The sequence below is a fragment of the Falco cherrug genome, chromosome 12 (genome assembly GCF_023634085.1).
Source record: "Falco cherrug isolate bFalChe1 chromosome 12, bFalChe1.pri, whole genome shotgun sequence".
Lineage (NCBI taxonomy): Eukaryota > Metazoa > Chordata > Aves > Falconiformes > Falconidae > Falco > Falco cherrug.
The window spans coordinates 9968722-9991415 of record NC_073708.1 but is presented as its reverse complement, the minus strand read 5'-3'; the positions used below and the strand labels follow the sequence as shown (position 1 = coordinate 9991415).

The following is a 22694-nucleotide window of genomic DNA, read 5'->3' as shown; positions in this document are numbered from 1 at the left end:
AAACCCACCCCAAAGCCCCTGTGTATTCCTTCTGGGCGCCCAGAGGGTGAGCCAGACCCAAAGAAAGTCCCGAACAGCTGCAAAGGTACTTGATGTTTTATTACTGACAGCAGGTAAATACAAGGTGCTGCCGGGCAGAGGGGCGGGGGCTGGGTCTCCGTGAGGGGCTCCCGATGGCCAACAGCCAGGACCAGGGCGAGCACGGCAGCAAGAGGGCACGTGGGAGACGGAGTGGCAGTGGGATGGGGAGCAAGGGCTCCCCTTGCCCCGAGGGGTCCCCCCAGCCCCCCAGCCCAGCGCCTGGCCGAGCAGAGCCTTCGCCCAGCAAATGCCAAAAGGGGACTATTTTGGGTTACAAAATGAACAAATAAAAGCCATCTACACGTATTTACAGTGTCCCCCTCCCACCGCCAGCTCGCTCCAGACGTGAGTCAGGGCTCAGAGTGCACCCGGCCCCCCCAGAGCATTGCAAAGGGCAGAGCCCTGGCCGGAGGGGACAGTCCTCGGCATAAGTGCCAGCACCAGGGGCTGTCAGAGCTGAGCTCACAGCCCCATCGTACAGCAGGATCTCCAAAGGGCCTGCTGGCAAGGTGGTCCCGAGAGATGGGACTTTCCCACGGGACACACACATCCTCCACCAGGACAGACAGGCACGGGCGTCCCGCTGGGACCCAGTGCCTGCAGCAGAAAGGCCAGCTTTGCACTAGTTCTGGGTCTCTTGCTGATCATCTTTAGCTAAAAAAAAACAAACCAAAAAAACCCCACCCTCATCAGGAGGACCATGTCTGGGCCACCTCCTCCTCCTCCCAGGGCAGGAGAGCTGGGTCTGAGCTCCTGAAGGAGGACCTCCTCCCTGCAGGAAGGGAAGAATCCAGAAGCAAAATTACAGCAAACACAGAGAGGGTGGCTCTGGCCGGGGGATTGATCTACAATCCACCATAAAAAAAAAAAAAAAAACCAGATTGAAACAAAACCCATCATTTACTCTTTGATTTGTACAAAATAACAATAATAACAATAAAAATAATAATAAAAGGTGCTGGTGGCCCCTGACTCGCAGTGCCCCACTGTGGGGGGTCGGGTCTCAGTAGGCAAAGATGACATGGTAGGTGACTTGGTGCCCATTGTCCCAGGCGTAGAGCAGGCGGTCCTTGGGATTATAGTCTATCTGCGTGGTGTAGGCGTACTCGTTCTCAAAGAGCAGCCGGGGGATGATCTGTGTGTTGGTGTGTGTGTCAAAGGCGTAGGAGATGTTGGCGTTCCTCTTGTTGTAGCTGTCAACCGCGTACAGGACCCCACAGATGACAAAGCAGTTCCCGTAGAAGTTCTTCCGCAGCCCTGTCCGCCACGTGGTCTCCTTCTGTGTGCTGAGGTCGGCTGCATTCAGCTTGCTCAGCACAATCACCTCCTGGTTGAAGCCCTCATAGCTGATGGCCGGATAGATGACCCACAGGCCATTCTCATCCACGGCAAAGTCCACATCCGAGTGGCCTCGCCACCGCCATGGGGTGGACTCCTCGTAGGCCACGTCGTGCAGCATGGCCCAGGCGGCCACATACCGCTGCTTCAGGTCATATTTGATGATGTTGCGCGTGAAGGCCCGGTTGTAGTAGAAGGAGCCGTTGTAGACAACGTGCCCTGTCCCAATCCAGCTGTACGGGAGCTTGTAGGAGTTGCTCCAGCGACCTGCGGGGCAGAGACACCTTGCTGGCAAGACCCTCCCTTTGCTTTGGGGTTGGTGGCCCTGCCACCAGCACACTCCGCCCTCCGCACTGCCTGCACTCTCTCCCCAGCCACCAGCCCCAGCCTGGCACGGTGACAAGAAAGTCCAGAGCCACCGCAGGAGCCTGACCAGCCCCATGCTCCAAACCCCACACGCTGGGCACTGGCCCCCAGGAGGGAAGGCAGGGCATCCCCGCACGGTGCAGCATCCCAGGGAACAGGGACACTACTTGGACCAGCAGATCAGTGGATGGTGCAAGCCTACCTTGCTTGAAGTTGTCAAGGTTCCTAAACTCCACCAGCGTGTTCCCATAGTAGTAGTTGGTGACATAGATCCGCTCCTCCCGGGCCAGGGGGTCCTTCATCCAGGCCCCCTCATTGCGCCCATAGGTGTTCTGGGTGGTGGGCCCCGAGATGGTGGACAGGGTGTCCTTGCAGCGACCTGCGTGGACAGAGAAAGGCTCGTGAGGCTCGAGGCATGTAGCCATGCTCTCCCTGCTCCTGCTGGGGGACATCACCCCCCGCCCAGCCCCTTACCCACCCAGCAGGTACCCCCACTGCCGCAGCCTCAAGAAGCCCAGCAGTGCCCGCCAGACCCTGCAAAGAGCTCCCCACGTCCTCAGCAGTGTCCCTGCCCCAGTGGAGGCTGCCGCCTGTCTCGGGTCCATCCCCAGGGAGGCCTCGTTCCGCCCTGCCCAGCCCCTCAAACTGGAGGAGACTACAGGAGGTTCCAGAGTTAACAAGCAAGTAAACCTGGTGCCCCAGTAAAGTGCTGTCCAGCCTCGATCTCCAGGACACCTCCCACCCATGAGCAAAGCCAGGTGTGCTGCGCCTAGCAGGACAGGCTGTGGGCAGGAGCCAGCCCCCACGCACACAGCTGGATCAGTGCAGGACCTGCAGGCACTCACCGATGATGTTCCTGATGTCCTCCTCTTCCAGGGCCTGCTTCGGGGTGGCGGGGATGCTGGGGCTCACTGGCATCGCAGGGGTGCTCGCCTGTCCCCAGGCTCCTGAGCTGCTCTCTGGGGCAGGGCTTGTCCCCACGTCCCTCGGGGTCCCAGCAGTGGTGGGAATGGCAGGGCTGGGGACAGCGGTGGTGGGGACAGCGGTGGTGGGGACAGCGGTGGTGGGGACAGCGGTGGTGGGGACAGCGGTGGTGGGGACAGCGGTGGTGGGGACAGCGGTGGTGGCTGCAGACAGGCTCACTGTGGCTGTGGCCACCACTGTGCTGGCCAAGGTTGCCAGTAGCTGCGGGGTCGCCTCCTCTGCCAGCCCCACCGAGGCAGTTGTGGTCTCCGGGGTGGGGGTCAACCTGCTGACAGCAGTGGGGTCTGGCGTGGGCCCCAGGGACGTGGCAGGGGACAGGGGCACTGTGGCCGTTGCAGCAGTGTCGGCGGCTGGCGGGGTGGTGGGGTCGCTGCCGGGGGTGGGTGGCCATCCCACCGGGGAGGGCTTCCTCACGCCCTCACCTGCCCTGCTGCTGGGCCTCAGGAGCTGGTCCTCGATCAGCAGGTCCACGGTGTTGTCCCCACTGAACAGCTCATCCGCTGCCAAACACAGGCACGGGTGTCAGCCCCACAGCGAGCAGGAGCAACTCCCCCACAGCCCCTCTGCACTTGCCCCACCGCTCTGGCTCCTCCGCCTGCTCCTCCAGCCTGTCCTGGACTAAATCCGCCGCTTAAATTCCAGCCAGAGAAGGGCCGCATGACCTGCGGGGGCTGACGATGCCCACGTTAGGAGGTCAGCGAGACCCCATCACAGCCACATCCACCGCTGCAGGCTGGGCAGAGCAGGAGGTGACAGAGAGCGATTCCGTCCTGTCAGCTCCCAGAGACGGGGCAGGATGGGGACACAGCCATGGCGCCCAGCCGGCTCCCATCCACCCAACCCAGGCTGGAAACCAGGGCACAGGGACCACCTGGGCCCCCCGGCCACCCTTTGCTCCTTCATACCTCAGGAGCCCACGCGTGGCTGTGCTGGCCCACCTCACCGCTGAGCTGGCTTTGCAGAGAAAGGGCACTTGCCCTGCTGGCCCGTGCTGCCAGGCACCGACGGTGCTGGGGGGCTGAGCCCCAGGGCTCTTGCCATGGCCAGAGCCACGAGCAGCAGCCAGCAGGAGCTCAGAGCTGCCTCCCACCACCTGGACCACTGCACAAACCTCCCTGGGTGCCATCAGACAGGTGGATCTGCAGGACTAACACACATCAACTTTTTGGAAAGGTGCTGGGTGTTTTAAACCAAAGCAGTGAGCCGTTTCCTTAGCTAGCAGGGATCTGCCACCAAATAACGATGCTGCCCTGCTCCCCCCCGCAGGGCACAAAGGCTGCACAGTGGTGAGGTACCAGCCATCCCACCTCCTCCTGCCTCTGAGCCCTCCCTGCTGCCGTGACCCCACGCGCTTTGCCCAGATGTTCCCAGGGGATGAGAAAGGACTTGAGGGCAGACGCTGGTTTTGCTGTGGGACGCAGCTGCAAACCTGACTCACGTTGCTCCTCGATGTCATTCTCTGACTCCGTGGACTGGGCTTTGTAGTAGGTGACCCCTCGGATGATGGTGGGCTTGGAAGGAGGCCGGCTCCTCACGTGCAGTTTCCTCTGCAAGAGCTGCTTGGGTTTGTCGTCCTCCGGAGAGAGGTGCAGCTCTGCAAGGGACTCAACAGAGTTGATCTGCTGGGAGATGGTTTCATCTTTCAGGAATTTTTCTTCATATTTTCCCTGGAAGAGATACAGGAGGTTGTTATGGGACGGGTCAGAACAGCAGCGTTTTGGGGGATGGGGCAGGTCAGGCTGGCTAGCCAAGCGCAGGTAGGATGCTCGGTCCTCCCTCCTTTCTCAGGGTCACCTTCTGTCCCTGCTGCTGCAGGAAACCCTCCAGGAGACAGCAGGGGTGGCTGGCCAGCATTGCCTCTGCATGACCCCAATGCCTCCCTGCAAACCCGGGACCCTGTGCTCCGTAAGGCTGCGGGACACGGGGGCAGCATGCAGGGGTCCACCCACACCACCACCACTCGCCCACGCACCCGACGCACACCCCCTCGCGCAGCGGGGACCAGTGCCAGCAGCCCATCTGCAGGAGCGTGCGACGTGACCCAGCTCCAGCAGAGCAGAGAGGCCGAAGGCACCGTCCCAGCAGAACTGGAAAACCCCCTGCGGGGCAGGGACCAGGAGCTCCATGCTGAGGCAGCCACCTCATGCCTGAAGGATTTCATCTCATTAAAGGAAATCGGAAAGACAGCCCCAGGGTTGACACGGTGCCCATTTGGCTGAGAAGATGGACCCAGGGTTCCTTCACAACCCTGCTGCAATTAACAGCGAGTGAAGGGGAACATTGGGAAATGAGGTCACTCGGGGTAATAAAAGCCCGGCGCTTCGCTCTCCTGCCTGGCCAGGGCTGGCTCCTCTCCAGTGGGCAGTGGAGCCTCAGCTCAGGTTATGGGGAGCAGAGGGAGAGGGGCCAGGCACCCCCCCGCCACATGCCATTCCCCCACATGCTGACCCCCAGTGCCTGCGTGGGAGCCCACCCCTGTCCCCACCAGGGCTCGGGGAGCCCACCCCAGCATAGGGCCCACAACCCCCGCTCTCAGTGCTGGGGGGTCGCATGTGCAGGCTGTCCTCGCTCCCAGGAGCTGAGCACCCCTGTTTGGAGCTGGAAACGATGTGGCACTTCTTCCCCCCTCCCCAGACACCTCCTTTTGCCCTGCAGAGGGGACCCTGGGGTGAAGGCAGGACGCTCCAGGAGCCACCCAGCATGGCTCAGAGCAACACGATGCCAGGCTAGATTGCACCACCGAAGCAGCCAGGGGGTCAGGACCCTCTGGGCAGGCCTTTTCCCAAAACACCTCTCTCTGGGGCTGCAGAGAAACCACTGTCTCAGGCAGGGGATGTCCCTGCACTGGGACCCCCTGCAATCTGGGGCTGGGTGTTGGAGCCAGTGGGATGCCCAAGGCTCTGCCCGGAGCCTGCCAGGCACAGGGGCTGCCTTGGGAGGGGTAATTGCCCAGGAAGGTGGGCGACAGGCTGTCCCTCCACCGAGCCCCCAAGCCCTGCTAATCAAAGGCTCCACGTTTCCCAGTGCTTCCCAGCCGGCCCCGCAATGACATCACGCTTCCCGAGCAGCGCAGCCGCTGCTGACCTCGAAAACCAACAGCCCCGTGGGAAGGGGGGAGGCCAGGAGCGCAGCCTGCTCCTGCTCCTGCTCCCTCCCACTGCCCGGCGCAGCTGGGCTCTGCCGAAAGAAGCAGGCTGGAGCCAGAGGCACAGAAATGGGGTCAGCTGTGCCAAGAAGAGAATAACCTGGGGCTGGTGGCCTGCCAGGGGCCACATCCAGGAGACACCCTCTGGGCTGCTTTGCGTGGCAGCAGTGACCTCGAGACATGCAACGCGCTTGGGGGTCACACCTCTGTGTGCGTGTAGGCAGCCTCGGCATCCCGCTGCAGCGAGCTCTCGATGTCAGCAAGGCTGTTGGTGATGAGGCTGGAGCAGTTCTCCCTGTCCCTGCGGTGGGGATCCTGCAGATGCTCGTCCACGTTGGCTCCTGCCCGGTGGCCTTCCTGCATGAAGTTCCTGGATATGCCCTAGAAAAGGGAGAGAGGAGACTTCACCGCGTGTAAAGGGATGTTTTACCCACAGGGGATGCTCCACAGTCCCCAAACCACAGCCCAGGAGCCAGCAAGCTCTGTGCTCCCACCCTGGGCTCACAGCTGGGCTTCTCCATAGAGCTGGGCACTTCAGATGCTAAGAAGGTGCCCCTGACCCCAGTGGGATCCAGAAACCCCATCACTGGTGTGCACATCCCAGATCTGCTCTGCCACAGGGCCCCATGGAGCAGGAGAGTGGCCTTGAGGTTCTTCAACATCCATCTTCAGCCATGCTCGCTGGCTTACGGAAGGAAGAGGAAAAGACAAGCTAAAACATCTAGAGTCCCAGCTTCACCTCCTTTCCCTATGGCAGCCAGTTTATCTCCCATTTATTAAACCCACTTTCCTAGCAGGGTTTCCTAGCAAGAGACAAGTCCTTGGGGTGGGCATCCCACTTTTCTGGTTTCTGTTCCCCCGGTCCTGCCCTGCCGCCTGGCCACCCATGCTTAGCACTGCTCCTCCCCACTGCTCTCCACTCCCACAGAAGAGAGGAAGTATTTGGGGAGAGGAAGAAAGCCAGTGACCCTCAGAGAGCTGTACTGGGACCAGGAGGGAGCTGGGGCTGGCTGCAGCTCATCAGGCAGCCCAGGGCAGGCAATCCCCTTCGCCCTTCTCAGTCCCCCAACCACAGGCGCACCTTGTATCCAAGGGGTTGTTGCGGTCTCTGCTTATCACTCCTTGGTCTTTTACATCTTAAATGGTGACAGTTTTGAATAGATGGCACATCCATCAAAGCAATTCTGCACAGAGACCGGGGCCAGTTCCCCCAATCCTTCATTTTCAATCTGCCCTGCCATTAATTTCTGCTAAAAAGCACTGTGACCTCCACCTGCGACCTCAGAATCGCAGCTGATGCAACAGCTGCAAGCTAAAGACAAAGCAGAGGAGCTGCCTCGCTAGCCAAGGCACTAGCCCTGCGGACCAAGTATTTGGGGGTTCCTTCCCTTTACCAACACCGTTGGTGTAAAATACCTCATTATACTGGAAACAAGTCGCAATACGTTCTCATCTCTACAAAAATACCATCCTGAGCTCAGTTAACCCCCTCCACGGGCATCTGAGTTCCCAGCCTTTACTCAGGAACTGAGAGCCACAGATTTGTCATGCAAGTTTTGAGGCTGAGCCCAATCACACAGGGACCCTGCAGCAAGCGTTTTGCTGTAGAAGGAAAAGGAACAGGGAATCTCATGATGCTCTTCTAGGAGCAGCGCAGAAGCAGCTTCGACACCAGCCTCCTTTTGGGAGGAGAACAGATTCCGACAGCCTTGTGTCCTTATCGTTTATTCTGTGTAACGGTTGTTTTATGGCCTGCTTCGGGATAAAATCTGCTCCCCCTTGAGTGGGGGGGCACCACCAAAGCCTGGCCTGTGACGCTGCTCAAGGCCGCTCAGCTGCTTCACCGGGGAGCAGCTGCTAAACGCGCACCCGCCTGGGAGGCTGATGCTTATAGAAGCCATGCCAGGCTCTTCTTCAGCATCTCAGCTGCCCATTGTATCAGATCCCATGGCCGATGCCGGGTGCAATCCTCCTCCTCCTCCTCCTCTCAACAGGAATTTACGTGCTAACCCAGTGTTTCACACCTGCTGTCTCCATCAGCTTTGCCCTGCCCCAGCGGCACTGGGGAATCTCCATCGAACCCGGACCCCTCCTGCCCTTCTCCATCCTGCTGAGTGCCCGCAGGCAGCTTCAGCTGCTTGTTACACAATCCAGCAGCCCCGCTTCTGGGAAATTAAAGACCCAAACCTGTGAATTCCCCCATCCTATGCCTTCACTGCTCCATCCCTAGTCACCCTACTTCAGCCAGACCGAGCTTTCTGCCTGCCTGCCTCTCTGCGACGGGCTGCGAGCAGCACAGCCACACAGCAAGGTCACCCCAACACACCCAGACACACAAGTGCCACCAGCACTGCTCGTGCTGAGACCCCTGTGCAGGAACCAGCTAGGAGACAGGGCCGCTTTGGTACCGAAGAAGCGATACCCTCACGTGAAGTAATGCCTTACGCCATTTGTCAACACCCAAACTTCTAACCCTTACCTTAGCCTCTGACTCAGCCACCAGCAAGGTCTTTGAGGAACTCACTGGGCTGACATGCTGCATCAGTCTGGTCTGACCAGTTTAAAGGTGACAATGTCTAACAGCACCGTTTTCACTCAGCTAGTTTCAGGGCGAGACCAATTCATGGGCCACAGATCCATAAACGATACCCCAAAAAAAAGGCTCCTCCCCACCATCATCCCTAACCCAGCCGACTGTGGGTGCTAACCCTGATGGGGCCCTTTGCGTTCAGTGCAGCATCCCCTGCTCCAGGCGAGCCCAGCTTGCCATGCTGGGGGACAGGGCTCGCTCTGCCACCAGACCTGTGGCCACCAGTGCCGCAGCAGTGAAGCTCCACAGTGGGGACGCGCGGCATGGGGCTGGCGGCATGGTTCCACTTCCCCTGCTCCTCACCCCTAATCAGCAAAGACTCAGCGGCAAACCCAACGAAAACTGGAGAATACACTAAACCACAGAGGAAGAGGGTGGGATTCAAACAAAAACATTGGGGCTTTGTTATTTTTAGACCTCAAACCCCCTTTTTCCCCCTTGTGGGTCAACCATCGTGCTTGGAAACCCAGAGCCCCCAGGCAGGCATGCTCCTCTCGGCTGTCTCCTTCCTGACCCCGGGATGGAGCACGCTGTGCCTTCCCGAAACACTTTGCAAGTGGAATTTTGGCTTTATAAATCATCGCCTCTCAGCTCCTGGCTGCAGACGAACAGGACTGCTCCGCTCCGACAAGAATGTAGAATTACTGTCCCAGATACGGACCACGGGAGAAAACTCCAGTATTTAATCTGGCAACCTGTTCCTACATAGCTGAGCACAGCTTAACAGACTGCAAACCCTACGCTGGGCTAGCCAAAGAAATATTAAACTGTATGGAAGTGAAAATTATTTCACTGGAAGCCTGCACTAAGAAAAAAAAAAAAATTGAAGGTACGTTATATATCTTTTTAGGAGTGTTGAGGGTTCAGCTCTTTTTTAATGCAGACCATCTTGGTCCTTAAGGAATGTGACCTCCTTAGCTACCAGCAGCGCTGGGGAGCATGCCCCAGCACCAGCCCTGAGCCTCCTGCCCCCACATCACACAGCGCAAAAGCAGCCGGTTCAGAGCAACCGGCACAGGCAGAAAACAGAGACAAGGAAAAACTGAGCAGCAGGCTCTTCTGCCCCCGGGGAGGTGCTGGTCCTGGCGAGACCACAGCTGGGACCCCACACCCAGTTTGGGCCAGGAGGGATGGGGGGAACTGGAGAGGGTCGGGGAGGCTGACAGGGGAGGCACTGGGCACTGCCCACCAGGAACCATGGAGGGTCTAGTCTGGACAGTCTAGTCTAGTTTAGTTTCAGCCAAACAGTTAATTAACATTTCCTCCAAAAGGAACGAGGCTCTGAATGCACCAAAGGCACGAAGGACTCTATTTGAGGCCAGTCCCACCTAAGGCAATAACCTCGAAGGAAAGCAGGACTCATCTTACCTCCTCCAGCTTCTCCACCCGACCCACCAGCTTGGTTGTGACCGAGTGCAGCTTCAGAAGGTCTAAGCCATAAAAGGCACTTTCCAGCATCTCAACGATGGAAGACAGCTGCAAGGCAAAGGGAGCGCACCATCAGACAGAGACACTTGCTGCAAAACACCCTGCATGGTTTCTACAGCCAAAAAGTCAAGGGCAAGGCACACGTCTGAGTGCAAGAAGTTTACTAAAAAGCAAGTTTTTCTTCAGGCAGCCCTGCGGCATTGCTGCTGCGGTCAGTGCACAGCATGCACAGCAACACACACCACCTCTGCAGGGCTTCAGGAGCACGTTTTGGGTGCTGGGGATTTGTAAGCACAGCAAGGAGCAGCACTGTCCTTGCCAGCTCAAGGCAGGCTCTCTCACAAGCCCAAAGGCTTAGCAACTCCATCAGTGACATGACTAGCAGCAAAAGAGGCAACAAAAGAACAGCATCTCAAATAAAAGTGAGTTTGAGATCAGACTCAGTTTGTGCCGTCCCGTGCTTTTTTCCCCCTGGAACAAGAAGAAACTTGTTAAAAAATTTTAAAATATTCACAAACACAAGAGTGAAGCAACTGAAACACAGTGCCAGCCTGGTAATAACAGTTTGCTTCCCTGGTGAACAGCTTTGTCAGAGGGGTGCTGCTTTCTTTTCGGCCACCCATTTCAGAGACACCCTGTATTTAACTCACCCCCTTCCCGCAGCGGGAAGGGTCACATCCCTGTGTCCTGTCCTGCATCAGCCCCTGCTCACCGATCCCGGGGATCCAGACAGCAATACCCTTGGTCTGCATTTCACAGGGTTCTCAGTGCTCACTCCACAGAGGACAGTGCTGAGGGAGGCACAGGATGGTGAGAAGGACTCCGGTACCATTCCCTGCCTCAGCTCCCACACACTCCTGCTTCCCCCAGTCCCACGTGTCCAGCGTGGTGCTGCAGAACTTAAAGCCCTGATGGCTGAGAAGTATTTTCAATGCATGGGAATCACTACAAGGTGACATTTTCTCCCAGCAGCTACAAACTGGTTGACAGAGCTCCATAAACATGGGAGAAGTACAGGCAGCACTGCTGGCAGCACTCTGAGTTTCCAGCCCAGCCTCTGCAGTCTCCCTGTGGAGCTGACAGCAAAGGAAAGATTTTTTGGGCCAGATAAAATGGCAGCATGTAAGAGACAAGGACTGTTTTATGGCTGTGCATCCACTTTCCACTGAGAACTGGACGGAGACGACCGATACAATGCGCGCAACCTGCCAGACAGCCACTGGAGACATACGCTTTCCCTCCAGGCTGGATAACTTCCATCAGCGCACAAAGGCTGCAGACTTTATTAACCACCTTCCAAATCTTCCTGAGCACAGGCTCCTTGCCCAGACTCTGCACCCAAGACCCCCAAAACGCACCCTGTGCCTACAAAGCAGAGGAGCAGCACGTTGCGATTTCACAAAAAACAGATCTTAGATTTCACTACCCCCCACCAACACTAAGGTGACCCTCCCTGAACACATCAGCTCGATGGTTCCTTCCCTTCACCCAGCGCAGACTTCGGCTCTCACTGCTCTAACGGTCCATGAATTCCCATGGGACCTTACTAAAGGCACAGATGGGACTGACCCTTCAGCTGGGATGCCCAGCACAGCCATTTGACTGAGTCAGGGTGTCCCAAGGGTACGTTCCTGTTGCCTGGGATTCTCTACTCCCTTCCTCGCTGTTCCCTCGGGGATGCATCCCCCCAGCCCACCCACCATAAGGAAGGGCTCCCACTTGGGGGAACTTCCCACGGCTCTCCCACACATGGGTCCCCAGAGTTTTTGTCTTGGAGCATAAGAAAGCCCAGTAGAACACAACAGACGTAAAGCACAACTCCATGTGCTTCCCACTGCTGGAGCGGGCAAGAACGATGCTGATCAGACCAGCACGGGCAGCAAAGCCCCTGGGGCCGTTAGGAGCAATGAGGTGAGGCGGCCTGGCTCATCCTTCCCAGCCCCAGCTCCCCCTCTGCCATGAGCACGGGAGCTGCTCCTCATGAGTCACGTAGGAACTGGAGCTGCATCCTCTCCTGCTTCCCAGCTTCTCCTACAAGAAGTGGCCGTTCCCAGCATGCTCGACCCCAGGAGGGGCTCTGTGCTCGGCGAGAGAGCCAGCCTGTTTTCACAGCTCCTTGGGTTTGACTTGCAGCAAAGAAAAACCCCACATGTGTATATTTGGATAAACCTTGTGAAATCGTTTGGCCGCAGATCCCTGCAAAACGAGCGAAGGAGCCTGGGCCAGTTCCTAGAGGACAAGCTTTCACACCACAGCTGGCTGTGAGCAGCTCCCCGGTGGGAAGAGGCAGCCGGAGCCAAGGGCCCAGCTCGCCACGCTGCTCGGCTCCTCCTGGAGGCTGCCCGGCTCTGGAGAGCACAGGGAGAGAGGTGTGAGCTGCTGGTGGAGCAGCTCTGCCTGCCGCCCGGCAAGGGACTACAGGGCTGGCTCGGTCACTTCGGAGGCTGTCCGCTCCCCTAGCCACTGAGGGCCCACCGCTCCTCATCTAAGGCTAAGCAGGACATCCTGGCTTCTCCTGCAGATGAGGGACCACCAAACAACTCCAGGCTGCGACTCCTCCTTCCCTGAAATGATGGATTGCCTGCCTGTGCCTGTTTATCTTCCCTAGCTGCAGGGGAGCTTGGACAAGAAGCTTCTAACTGTCTGCAGTCGGACAAGATGAAACACATCCTTGAGCTCCAAATTAATTAGAAGAAACCCATCGTGGTGGCCCCAGCGGCAGGCTGCCCCACACACCCCACCTCGCATGCTGCCTGCCTTCCCGCCTGAGCCAGGGCTAGCAGCACGGCCTAGGGGTATGTCCCATCACCTTGCACACGAGTGCTACCAGCACTCAGCCTTCTACTCCGGGCACTCCCCAGGGCTGGACCAAGCCAGTGGCCCTTCAGGGAGGGTTTCTGCTGCCCCGTACAGGTAACACACTGGAAAATGCAGCAGGGTCTGCTGCCAGCGGGTAGACCAGCAAAGTCAGCATCCCGTAAAAGTCACAAGTACTTAGAACAAACACTGTCACATTTGGAAAAGAGGTACATGTTACTAAAGAGATAACATACTGAACAGTATAGAAGCTTCATCACTGTAAAACAACAAACCCCATCCTGCCATCAGCCAGCTGTGTAACACACCCTCACGCTGACGCATCAGTGGCTCTCGGCCCTTGCAAGCCAGAGCAGCTTTTTGCGTGGGTCCTTGGGAGCCCCTCTCTGCGACAGGAAAAAGACCTGGCAGCTGGTGAGCGGAGCAGAGCCGTCCCCTAGGGACACTTCGACTGGACAAAGGGCAGGGAGCAGCCTAGTCCCTCCTGGGCTTCCAGCAGAGGCAGCCACCGAGGACCCCAAGAAGCACGGGATGAATCAAATGAATCATCGACTGCAGCTGCTGAAATCAATCCCTTAAGCTGAGCTTGATTTTTACATCAAACACGCAGATATAAAAGTAACTAAGAGATGGTTTAGAGACAAAAAAGTTTAGGAAAAAAGGGTTTTAGACAAAACCTCTGAAAGAAGAGGCTTCAGAAGATCCCCCCCTCCCCAGAGAGCCCTGTATTCAAGCTGCTCTCCTACCTTCAGGTCGCTGCTCTCTGCCTCCCGCAGCTTCTTCAGCCTGAAGTCCCCCTCGCAAGGGTTGAGCGCTGAGGGGGGGGCCACGCACGCACACTTGCAGCTGGGTCCTGACGTGATGGTTTCCACCGTGTAAAAATCCTCCGCTTTGTAAGTGCCCTCGTTAATCCTTTGGCAGGCACCGCGGCCCAGGGGTCTGACCAGGCATTTGCACCGACAGTCGGAGCCTTCGGACACCGCCTTCACCTTGTCGTAGTCACCTAACAACTGAGCACAGGGCACCGGCAGTGAGCAAGGGTCTCCTCTGCCACCCGCCCAGCAAGGGACAAGGACACTCTGTGCCTCCAGAGCCAAACAAGGACACTTTGGACACCCTGAGCCTCGAGGAAACTGGCCAGCTCTTCCCAAAAATTCACTGACCGGGAGGTTTTCTAGAGAGCACAGAGCTTTCCCATCCCTGCCTACACGGGGAATAAAACCTGCCTTCTTCCAACAGGGCATTTTTTTATTCCACTTCGTGCAAATCGGACCAAGCCGCTCTGGTTTGCAAACAGGAGGGTTTAACACACAAACCCTCCCTGCTGGATTTTACCACTCCGTGTCCACCAGACCCCAGTAAGTCACCTGCTGCGCTGAGCAAGGTGGGTTTACACGGTCGAAGAGCACGAGTGTGCGCCGGCTGGGCGACCCACAGCCACCCGTTAGGCAGCTTAACTGGTGGCAAAGCAGCATTTCTGATTAGCCCCGTACAATGCCAGGAATTTCCTTCACGGAGCTTTGCAGGCAGCGCTTCGGGAAGCCCAGGCACACAGACAGCCCCCACTGACCCCCGCCAGCCGCCTCCGAGGGCTGGGGGCAGCGCACAGCGCGGCCCCACCGCGTCCCGCCGGCGGGGGAAGACCCTCTGCACACAAAGAGGCTCCACCCGGGGGGCTCCCCCTGCCCCGATCCTCCCCCCCGCAGGCTGCAGGACGGAGGCTGGGAGCTGCCCCCCCCCCCCCCCGGGCCGTCCCCCCGGGCCATAAGGGTCCCCGCAGCCCACCCCCAGCACCGTCCGGCCGGTACCTGAGAGAGGATGTTCTCCTGGTTGTCCGCCTCGTCCTGCAGCGGCTGGGGGGGGGGCCCGGCCGTGCCGCCGGGGGGGGACCCCGCCCGGCAGCCGGCGCCCAGCGCGGCCAGGCACAGCAGCAGCGGCAGCGGCCGAGCCATGGGCGGGCGGCGGAGGGGCCGGGGCCGGCGCGGAGCCGCCGCTGCTCGCTCAGGTGCGGCGCGGCGGGCGCGGGCGGGGCCGGGCTCCCCCCCCCACGCCGGGCCGCCCTCCCCGCTCCTCCCTCCGGTCCTCCTCCCCCCGCGGCGGGGGGGCCGGGGCGGGCGGCGGGGCGGGACCGGGGCCGCCCCGGGCGGTGCTTCCCACCTGCGGCGGGGGCCCCCCGGCGGCTCCCCCCCAGCCCCGGGGCTGCCTCCGTGGCACAGGGCGAGCCCGGCTCCGGGGACGGGGGGACTCGGACACAGTCTGCCCGCGGCAGGTCCCGCACGTGGGGCTGCCCCGGGGGGCTGCGACCCACCTTCCCGGAGCGGGCGCACCGCAGCGAGCCGGCCTGCGCATCCCTGCGGCTCGCCCCGGGCTGCTGCGGGGTGGAAAGGCACCGCAGCCCGCCCGGCTCCTGTCCATCCCCTGCCGAAGCCTGGCTCCCTCCTCCATGTGCTTGGGGTCACATGCCTCGATGGCATGGCACAGCAAGGCATGTCAAAGCACGGCATGGCATGGCACGGCACGGCGTGGCACGGCACGGCGTGGCACACAGCGCCTGTGGCTCTCCATTAACCCGGCGTGCGCTGGGAACATGCCGCAGTTCGTGTCTCAGAAGCCAGGCTCCCAGCCATGAGCGCAGACCTCCATGCACTCACTCAAATCCCAGCTGACGCCATCGGGAAGCAGCCGTGCTCTGGCAGCCCCGCATCCTTCTGCACCTCTTGCCAAAGGGAAACGTCCTGGACGTGCTGTTCCCGGGGAAAGCATGGGCACAGCATCCTCCGCCATGTAGGTGTCTACAACAGGCCTCGCTGACACATGAAGCAACATGAGATACTCTTACAAACGCACCTATGCAATCAAAGACACACCAGCACTGCGCGCCCAGGTGTGACACAGGTTCACGTTTTCCTCCAAACCTGCCCCCAGGTCGGAGGGAGAAGCCTCAGGCACAGTGGGTGGCACAGGAGGCCACACCAACGCTTGCTGAAGCACGGCTGTGCACAAGCGAAGCACCCCCAGACCTTAATGCACAGGCATCCCAAAACCACCCAAAAGCTGTGCCTGCAGCCCTGGGACTGGGGGGGCTCCAGCTCTCCCATCCCATATCACTCTCTCCCAGGGACAGTCTGCAGGGATGGAGCTGGCAGACACAAGGAAAACATCTACCGTGAGAGAGGAAGCGGCTGTGGCACTGAGGCCAGCAGAAGCTGCTGACTCCAGGGCCAGGACCGCAGGCTTTGTGTGGCATGGTGCTGTGCCTCCCTCTCCTCCAGCCTCCCTGGGAAATGAAGCTTGTGGAGAAGGGGGAAGGGATGTACAGATCCCTGCAGCAAGGCTGAGCAGAACAGAGCGGAAGGGCAAGCAGCCAGGGAGAATGGGAGGACAAGGACATCCAGCCTTTGGGTATCTGGAGAGCAGTAGGAGGGGGAAGTCATTCCTAAAAGCCTCCCCCCACCAACCTCTCTCAAGGATGAAACATCCCTTGGGCATCAGCTCCTTCACTTCTGTTTCCATTGCTCCGTGCTGACAGCAGCCGAGCTTCCTTGGGGGCAGCTGCTCCATCTGTCAGCACAGGCTGCCCTGGGGCTGCGAGACAGGGGCTCCCTGAGCCCCCAGCTCCGGGGTCCCCAGCTGGCTCAGGGCGCCAGACCCCCAGACAGTCACATCACTGTCCGGGCTGGCAGCTGAGAGCAGCCCCGAGAGGTCCCATGGCAAACAGCACCTAAAACTCTTTAAGCCTTTTCCTAAGTCACTTCCAAAGGCTGGGAAAAGAAGGAAAACAAATCGACCACAGTATTTCAAAACGAAAAGGAAGGATTTCACATATTACTGACATCCTTTGTTGAGGGGAAGAAAGCCTTTCTGGTGGTATTTAGCTTGGCTTAAGGCAAGTTTCAGCTGGTCCTTTGGGGACAAGAGGACACAGTGACAGGCACTTTGGATCCACCGTGATCATCTGGAAAGGCTGAGCATTCCCCCTTCAAGACAAGAGCAAGGCAAACCCACAAACAGAGGAGGACAGTGGAGCAAGCAAGTGTCGCTCTGGCTTTTCGGTCTTGCTGAAGAAGACTGGCCCAAACCTTGGCCCAAGCAGGGGGCCCCAGTGTCCCCATGCCTGACCCCATCCCATGTGACTGGTCTTGTGCAAAGCTGGGCTTTGCCCAAAGAAGCAGGCACATGGTGCTCTTCAAGTGCCACAAGTGAGGACATCGCCAGCTCTGGGAAAAAGGGAATCTAACAGCCCCATGACAAGCAACACAGCATCTCTGTGTCTGAAGCTGTGAGTGCAAAAAACCTGCCCCCAGCTCCAACTCCCCCCCTGGAAAGCATGTCCTTGGGCACCTTCTACCTCCCTGCCTCCCCCATGAGGTCTGGGCAGCACTTTGTGAGAGGCATCAGCAACAGGGAGACTGTGACACTGTGGGTCAAGTCAGGTCATATGATGGTGGGAAGCTTAAGATCTGGGCTGACCCCGACGCTAGTGCCATCATGAGCTATTAATTTTGATGCAAGGGGATGCTGAGCTTGGCAGGACGGAGGGAGACAGCACATACAGTGGCAGAGCACCCAACCGCTGCCATCCTCAGCACTGGAATGGCTGCCCGGGCACTGCTGCCCTGCAATGACCGGTGCCCTGGGATGCCTGTTGCCCAGGGATGCCTGCTGCCCTGGGATACCCGGTACCCCAGGATGTCCGCTGCCTTGTTGCCCACGATGCCCAGTACCCTGGGTTGCCTGGTACCCTGGGATGCCTGCTGCCTCAGGATGCACGCTGCCCTGGGATGCCTAGTCCCCGGGATGCCTGGTGCTCCGGGATGCCTGCTGACCTGGATGCCCAGTACCCTGGGATGCCGGGTGCCACGGGATGCCTGCTTCCCAGGATGCCTGCTGCCCCGGGATGCCCGCTGCGCTGGATGCCCACTGCCCGGGATGCTGGGTGCCCCGGGATGCCCGGTGCTCGGGATGCCCGGTGTCCCGGGATGCCCCCTGCCCGGGATGCCCGGTACCGAGGCGGGCGGTCCCGGCGCTGCCGGTCCGTGCCCGCCGCCGGCCGCATCCCGCTGCGCGGGGCCGCAGCACCCCCGCGTGGCACCGCCGCACGGCCCGGCCCGGGTCCTCGGGGCTGTCGCTCGGTAAAATTCTTTGCAATTAAAATGCTCCCTGCTGGGGGCAGGGGGCAGCGCTGCCTGCCCGAGCCACCCCCCCCACCCCCCCCCACCCCCCCGGGCCTTCTGCAGGCTGAGCAGCCCAACTGGCTCAGCTTGTCCTGGCAGGAGGGATGCTCCGGTCCCTCCATCAGCTTCATGGCCCTTCGCTGGACCCTCTCCAGTACACCCATGTCTCTCTTGTACTGGGCAGCCCAGAACTGGACACAGCACCCCGGTGCTGAGCAGGAGGGAAGGATCCCCTCCCTCAACTTCCGACAGCACTCCCCCATGGCACCCCCAGACACCACTCATCACCGCAGAGGCAGGGTGCTAGCTCAGCTGCAGCTTGGTGCCCACCAGCACCCTCGGGGCCTTTTCCGACGGGCTTCTCTCCAACTGGGTGGCCCCCAGCATGTGGGGATGGGGGGGGGGGGGGGGGGGGGGGGCTGTTCCTCCCCAAGCACAGGCCTTTGCACCGAACTGCATGAGGTCCCTGTCAGCCCATTTCTCCCGCCTGTCTCTGGATGGCAGCCTGACCCTCTGTTGTGTCAGCCACTCCTGCCAGGCTGGTATTGATGGCGGGGGCGAGAAGGACACACACCTGCAGAGCACACACCCCAGCTCACTTAGGGCCAAAATCTGAGTGATGCTTAGCATCGCCAGTGGTGCACGTCATCTTCCTTGTTGTGTGGCCCAGAGGTGAGCAAGGTGAGCTAGAGGCTGTGGCTGATCCCCGCACGCTCCTTGTGCGTGCTGTTGCTCTTCCCAGCACCTCCCTGTGGCCTCAGCTCCTGTGGCTTTTGGTCCCGTGGCCTCAGGTGCCAGCACCACATCCTGTTGATGTTGCAGGAGGTAGGTCTCCTTGTCAGCATTCCCAGGCTGGATTTTGCCAGGCACTAGCTAGTCCAGCTGTGCCTTCCAGAGGTCACGTACAGAGAGGCTGGCGGGACATGCCACCATGGCCCTGGGCTCTGCAGCTCAGTGCCTGCTGCCAACAGGCAATGCTTCTGTAGCTGCCAAGGGCCAGCGGAGAGATAGCTGAGCATGTGAAGTGAGAGGTGGACTCAACAGATGCCACTCACTTGGGGACAGCACAGGGCTGGATGGCAGGAGAACAGGCAGCCTGGCGAGGAGCTGCAGCAAGCAGTCTCTCAGGCATCAGCTCCACCACACAGCTTTGCTGCAGGTGCCCAGGGGGAGGGAAGCTCCCTCCTACCTTCATCTGCTGAAGGAGGAAATCCATCTCCATAAGCAAATTGACTAGACAGGAAAGCCCATCACATGGCCCTGAGTTGCACAGCAATTTGAGAGGTTTCCCTACAGACCTCGGCGGTGACACCTGTGTTTATGCCTGCAAGTCAAACAAGACCTGGGTCAACAGGCACACGGCCCAGCAGCCAGCCTTTGGGAGGCTGTCCAAGCCATGTCACCTGCGGGAGGCACGACTGCATCGAGCCTGACCTTTCAGCATCCCTCCTTCAGCAAGCCCTGGGCAGACAGAGGAGGTCTGTCCAAGCCAGAATAGGAGATGTATTTAAAAATATGCTAATAATAATAACAACAACAACAACAACTTTAAAATAGTGTTTTCTCACACCTGGGCCAGGCCAGGAGAGTTGCGCTGTGTCAGAAGGGGTAGCTGGCTGGGATGAGCCTCAGGCTTCCCAGGCAGGTCTGTTTGAGCTGGTAAGAGCTTATGAGAGCAGCCGAAAGCTGGATTTAGGAGAACTTGCACCAAGCTGAGTGGCACAGGCACCAAGTACAAAGCTCAGGACAGCTTACTGTAATATGAGAAAAGTGGGACTTCATAAAAGTTCTGCCTTAAAACCATATTATGCTGAAATTCATGGCTTCCTATTCCCGCTCACCAAGCAGTGCAAGACTCTGGGGCCTGTCTGACACCGTCAGTGTCAGAGGCTTTTTGGACTCGCCTGGGCCTTCCTGCACACGAGGGTGCCTGCCCTGTGCCGGCACCGGTACCTGCGGGCTGCAGGCAGCACAGCTCCCAGGGTAGCCTTGGAGACCCTTGCAGCCCTGCTCTTCATCCATGGAAACTTCTGCTCTGTGGTTACCCCACAATTGGCATGGCCAGGAAAACAGGTCTGGCTAGGAACCCAGCTTTGAGCAGCACCAAAGGTGACAAAAAAAGCCAGAGGGTAATGGGAGGGAGTGTCCTCACCCCTGACCTCCAGCTCATACCCACCGTCGCCTTCCCCGGTGCAGGGATGCAGCTATACACATCCTGCTTCCCTGAGATGCCAGTTGTTTGTACCCGGCCCCACTGCACGCTGTAATTAAACCTGGCTGAGCCCCTGTGATCAAGGCAAGGTTCCACCTTGCTATGTTTCAAAATACAAATACCCTCGAGCACGCACATCACAGTAGCACAATGTGCCCTCTCCACTGCGTGGGGCTGTGCAAGACCATCCCTGGGTTTTGAGGCCACGTAGTCAATGCCAATGCCCTGCCGCATCAGCACGCTTCCAGCACACCCACACGCTGCCGTGGCTGCTCCATCAACACTCGTACACACATGGGTATGTGAGCTGCCCGTTGGCTTTGTGGTGTCCAGGACACTGTGGCTGGACCCACAGCTCACATACCGGTGCCCTGCTAAACACCACAAAGGCCAACCTTTGTCCTGCAGCAGCTGCGTCACTGCTGAGCACCTCAGAGAGGGACACGTGGGCACAGTCAAGAGGAAAAGGTGGGGAGAAAATGGGGATTAGCAAGGGCTGATAAAGACATGACCTCTCCCTGTCAGAGGTCTGGGTCACAAGGAGTATTGGCAGGTCAAGCTGTAACTAATTACTAAGTTCAGCTAGTCAGGCAGTGAGCAGCAAGTATCAACCCAATCTGCAGCACTCAGGGCAGGTGATTGAACAGGTGGATGCGCCAGGGCAGGTCACTCTGGGACACAGCACCACGTGCCAGCAGCACCTGCTGGTGAGATGCCCCTGGCAGGACATCTGGAGATGGAACCAGCCCCACCATCACCAAACCTGTCCCAATGTGCTCCCTCTTTGCCCTGGGATAGCAGCAGCAGCTCACCCTGCTGCGCTCGGTGTCCACGCCTCACTGAGGATCCTGAAGGCTCATGGGGGAACCAAGGGATATTTGGGAAGACACCATCAGCTTCTAATCCCACCACCCAGACTGTGTGCTCACCCTTTTCCCCTATAACCTCTCCAACACTATGGCTCTACATCCCAACAGCATTGTCCTCACATTTGGGGAAAGAAAGGAAAGCAGAGGCTGGACCTGGCTTTCAGCCTCTGCGGTCAGAGGACAACTGTGCACACCAAGGAGTGACATCACCTGCAGGAGCTTTCCCACACTCACGGTCCCTTCTCATTAAATGCCATGCCCGGGACCCCAACAGCCCCGACGCGAGCCATCAAACTTGCCAAGGGCTTTGTTGGTGAAGGAAGCGCCAAGGGCCATCACCACGTGGGTGGGAGGAAGCCACTGATGCCCACGGTGCTGAGGCAGGTCTCTGGCATCCCACGAGAGCTGCCTGCCAGGTGGTTCACCAGCCCAAGGGCTGGATTTCAGAAAGGTAAAATCCATTCCCGGTGTCTGCTGTGGGAGCCAAACTGAGTGCTACTCATGTGACTGGCCGGGCCTCCCCCCAGCCAGGGGGACCTCTGTTGACTTCTGGTCCCACCGCAAATGGCAGAGGGGTCTCCAAAAGGCCCACCATGTGACAAGGCAGCTGCCAACACACCCATCCCATGCAGAGCAAGGAGCCCTGCCACAGGGGTCCCCGCGGCTAAGCACCCCGGGGGCTACGCTGCCCTGGCACATCTTCCCCCTTGGAGAGTGCTCACCCCACAGGAGGTGTTTGGGTGTGAGGATGCATCTCTTACCTCAGGTGTGAGCTGCAAGGCCCTGGATGCAAAAGCCTCGTGACTCAGGGCATGAAAGGAGAGCAGGAGAGCCCAAGGACATGATAAGCACCGTGGGGCCCTGCAGGGGACAGAGGGGTGGATTATTAGTGCGGGTGCTAGTCCTGCTCCAAGAAGGACATCCTCAACAAGGGACCTCCGGTCATCAACACTCCAGTAAGTCTAGAATAAACCATCTGGAGACATCACGCTGCCTGTACGCAGAGAAATGCCCAAACTACCAGTTGCTCCCACCCATCCAGCTTCTCTGGCCTTAGATCTGACGTTCCCTTCCCAACTAAACACAAGGCCATGTGCACGCTACAGCCTCCTCTCCCTAACTCCATGGACCTCAGCCTCTGCCGCTGCCTGGCAGCTAGCCCAGAGGTGGAGCCATCCTCACAGCTGGCCTCCAACCCTTTCTGTTCTGCGACACCTCTGCTGTGCCACAGACCCAGGTGGCCCCCCCCAGCATGTTCTGCCTGCTCCCACCCATGCAGCCCAGCCCCAGGTGTCAACACATTCCTCTCCAGACAAGAATGCCTAGTATGGCACGGGGAGCTGCTGGGCACAGCAGGGAGACCCTGAGTCAGCCCAAGAGCTGCTCAAGGCCAAGGAAGCCATGACCTGCTGAAAGATATCCAGGGAATTCAAGGCAGGGATGTGATGCAGCTCGCCTGACCCCCGAGCTGTGGCAGCTGCTGACAGGCAGAGCATGGGTAGGCAGTGTGAGGCTCTGCTCTGCTCCTGAGTGGTGCCACTGCATTTTAAGATCATGAATAAATCCCCAGTGCCTGGAGGCTAAGCAGCACATGTCCCTGGGCTCCATGAGGCTGACAGGTGCCGAGCAGCATCCCTGCAGCCTCCACGTGCCGCTGCTTGGAAATGACGTACCCAAACCATCTCAGCAG

General features: G+C 59.1%; 1 protein-coding gene across 2 annotated transcripts; it reads right to left on the bottom strand.

The window, feature by feature from the left end:
- Positions 1-85: 85 nt before the first annotated feature.
- OLFML2B (olfactomedin like 2B) lies at positions 86-14789 on the bottom strand. Of its 2 annotated transcripts, none has more exons than XM_055724470.1 (8): positions 14558-14789; positions 13496-13759; positions 9873-9980; positions 6119-6295; positions 4199-4436; positions 2631-3269; positions 1988-2164; positions 86-1686 (listed from the first exon to the last, which is right to left on the bottom strand). In XM_055724470.1, exons 1-8 carry the CDS (start codon positions 14699-14701, stop codon positions 1085-1087), a joined length of 2349 nt encoding a protein of 782 aa, XP_055580445.1. In that variant the 5' UTR covers positions 14702-14789; the 3' UTR covers positions 86-1084. The 2 variants fall into 2 exon arrangements, with proteins under 2 accessions (XP_055580445.1, XP_055580446.1); XM_055724471.1 differs by having other exon boundaries at positions 87-1686; positions 4208-4436.
- Between the last annotated feature and the right edge of the window lie 7905 nt (positions 14790-22694).

Coding starts and splice junctions, on each gene's coding strand:
- OLFML2B (XM_055724470.1), bottom strand. CDS start 14,701: ATGGCTCGGCCGCTGCCGCTGCTGCTGTGCCTGGCCGCGCTGGGCGCC. Junction 3,270..4,198: donor CGAGGAGCAACGTGAGTCAG/GTTTGCAGCTGC, acceptor TGTGTTTGGCAG/CGGATGAGCTGTTCAGTGGG. Junction 2,165..2,630: donor GGACATCAGGAACATCATCG/GTGAGTGCCTGC, acceptor CTGTCCACGCAG/GTCGCTGCAAGGACACCCTG.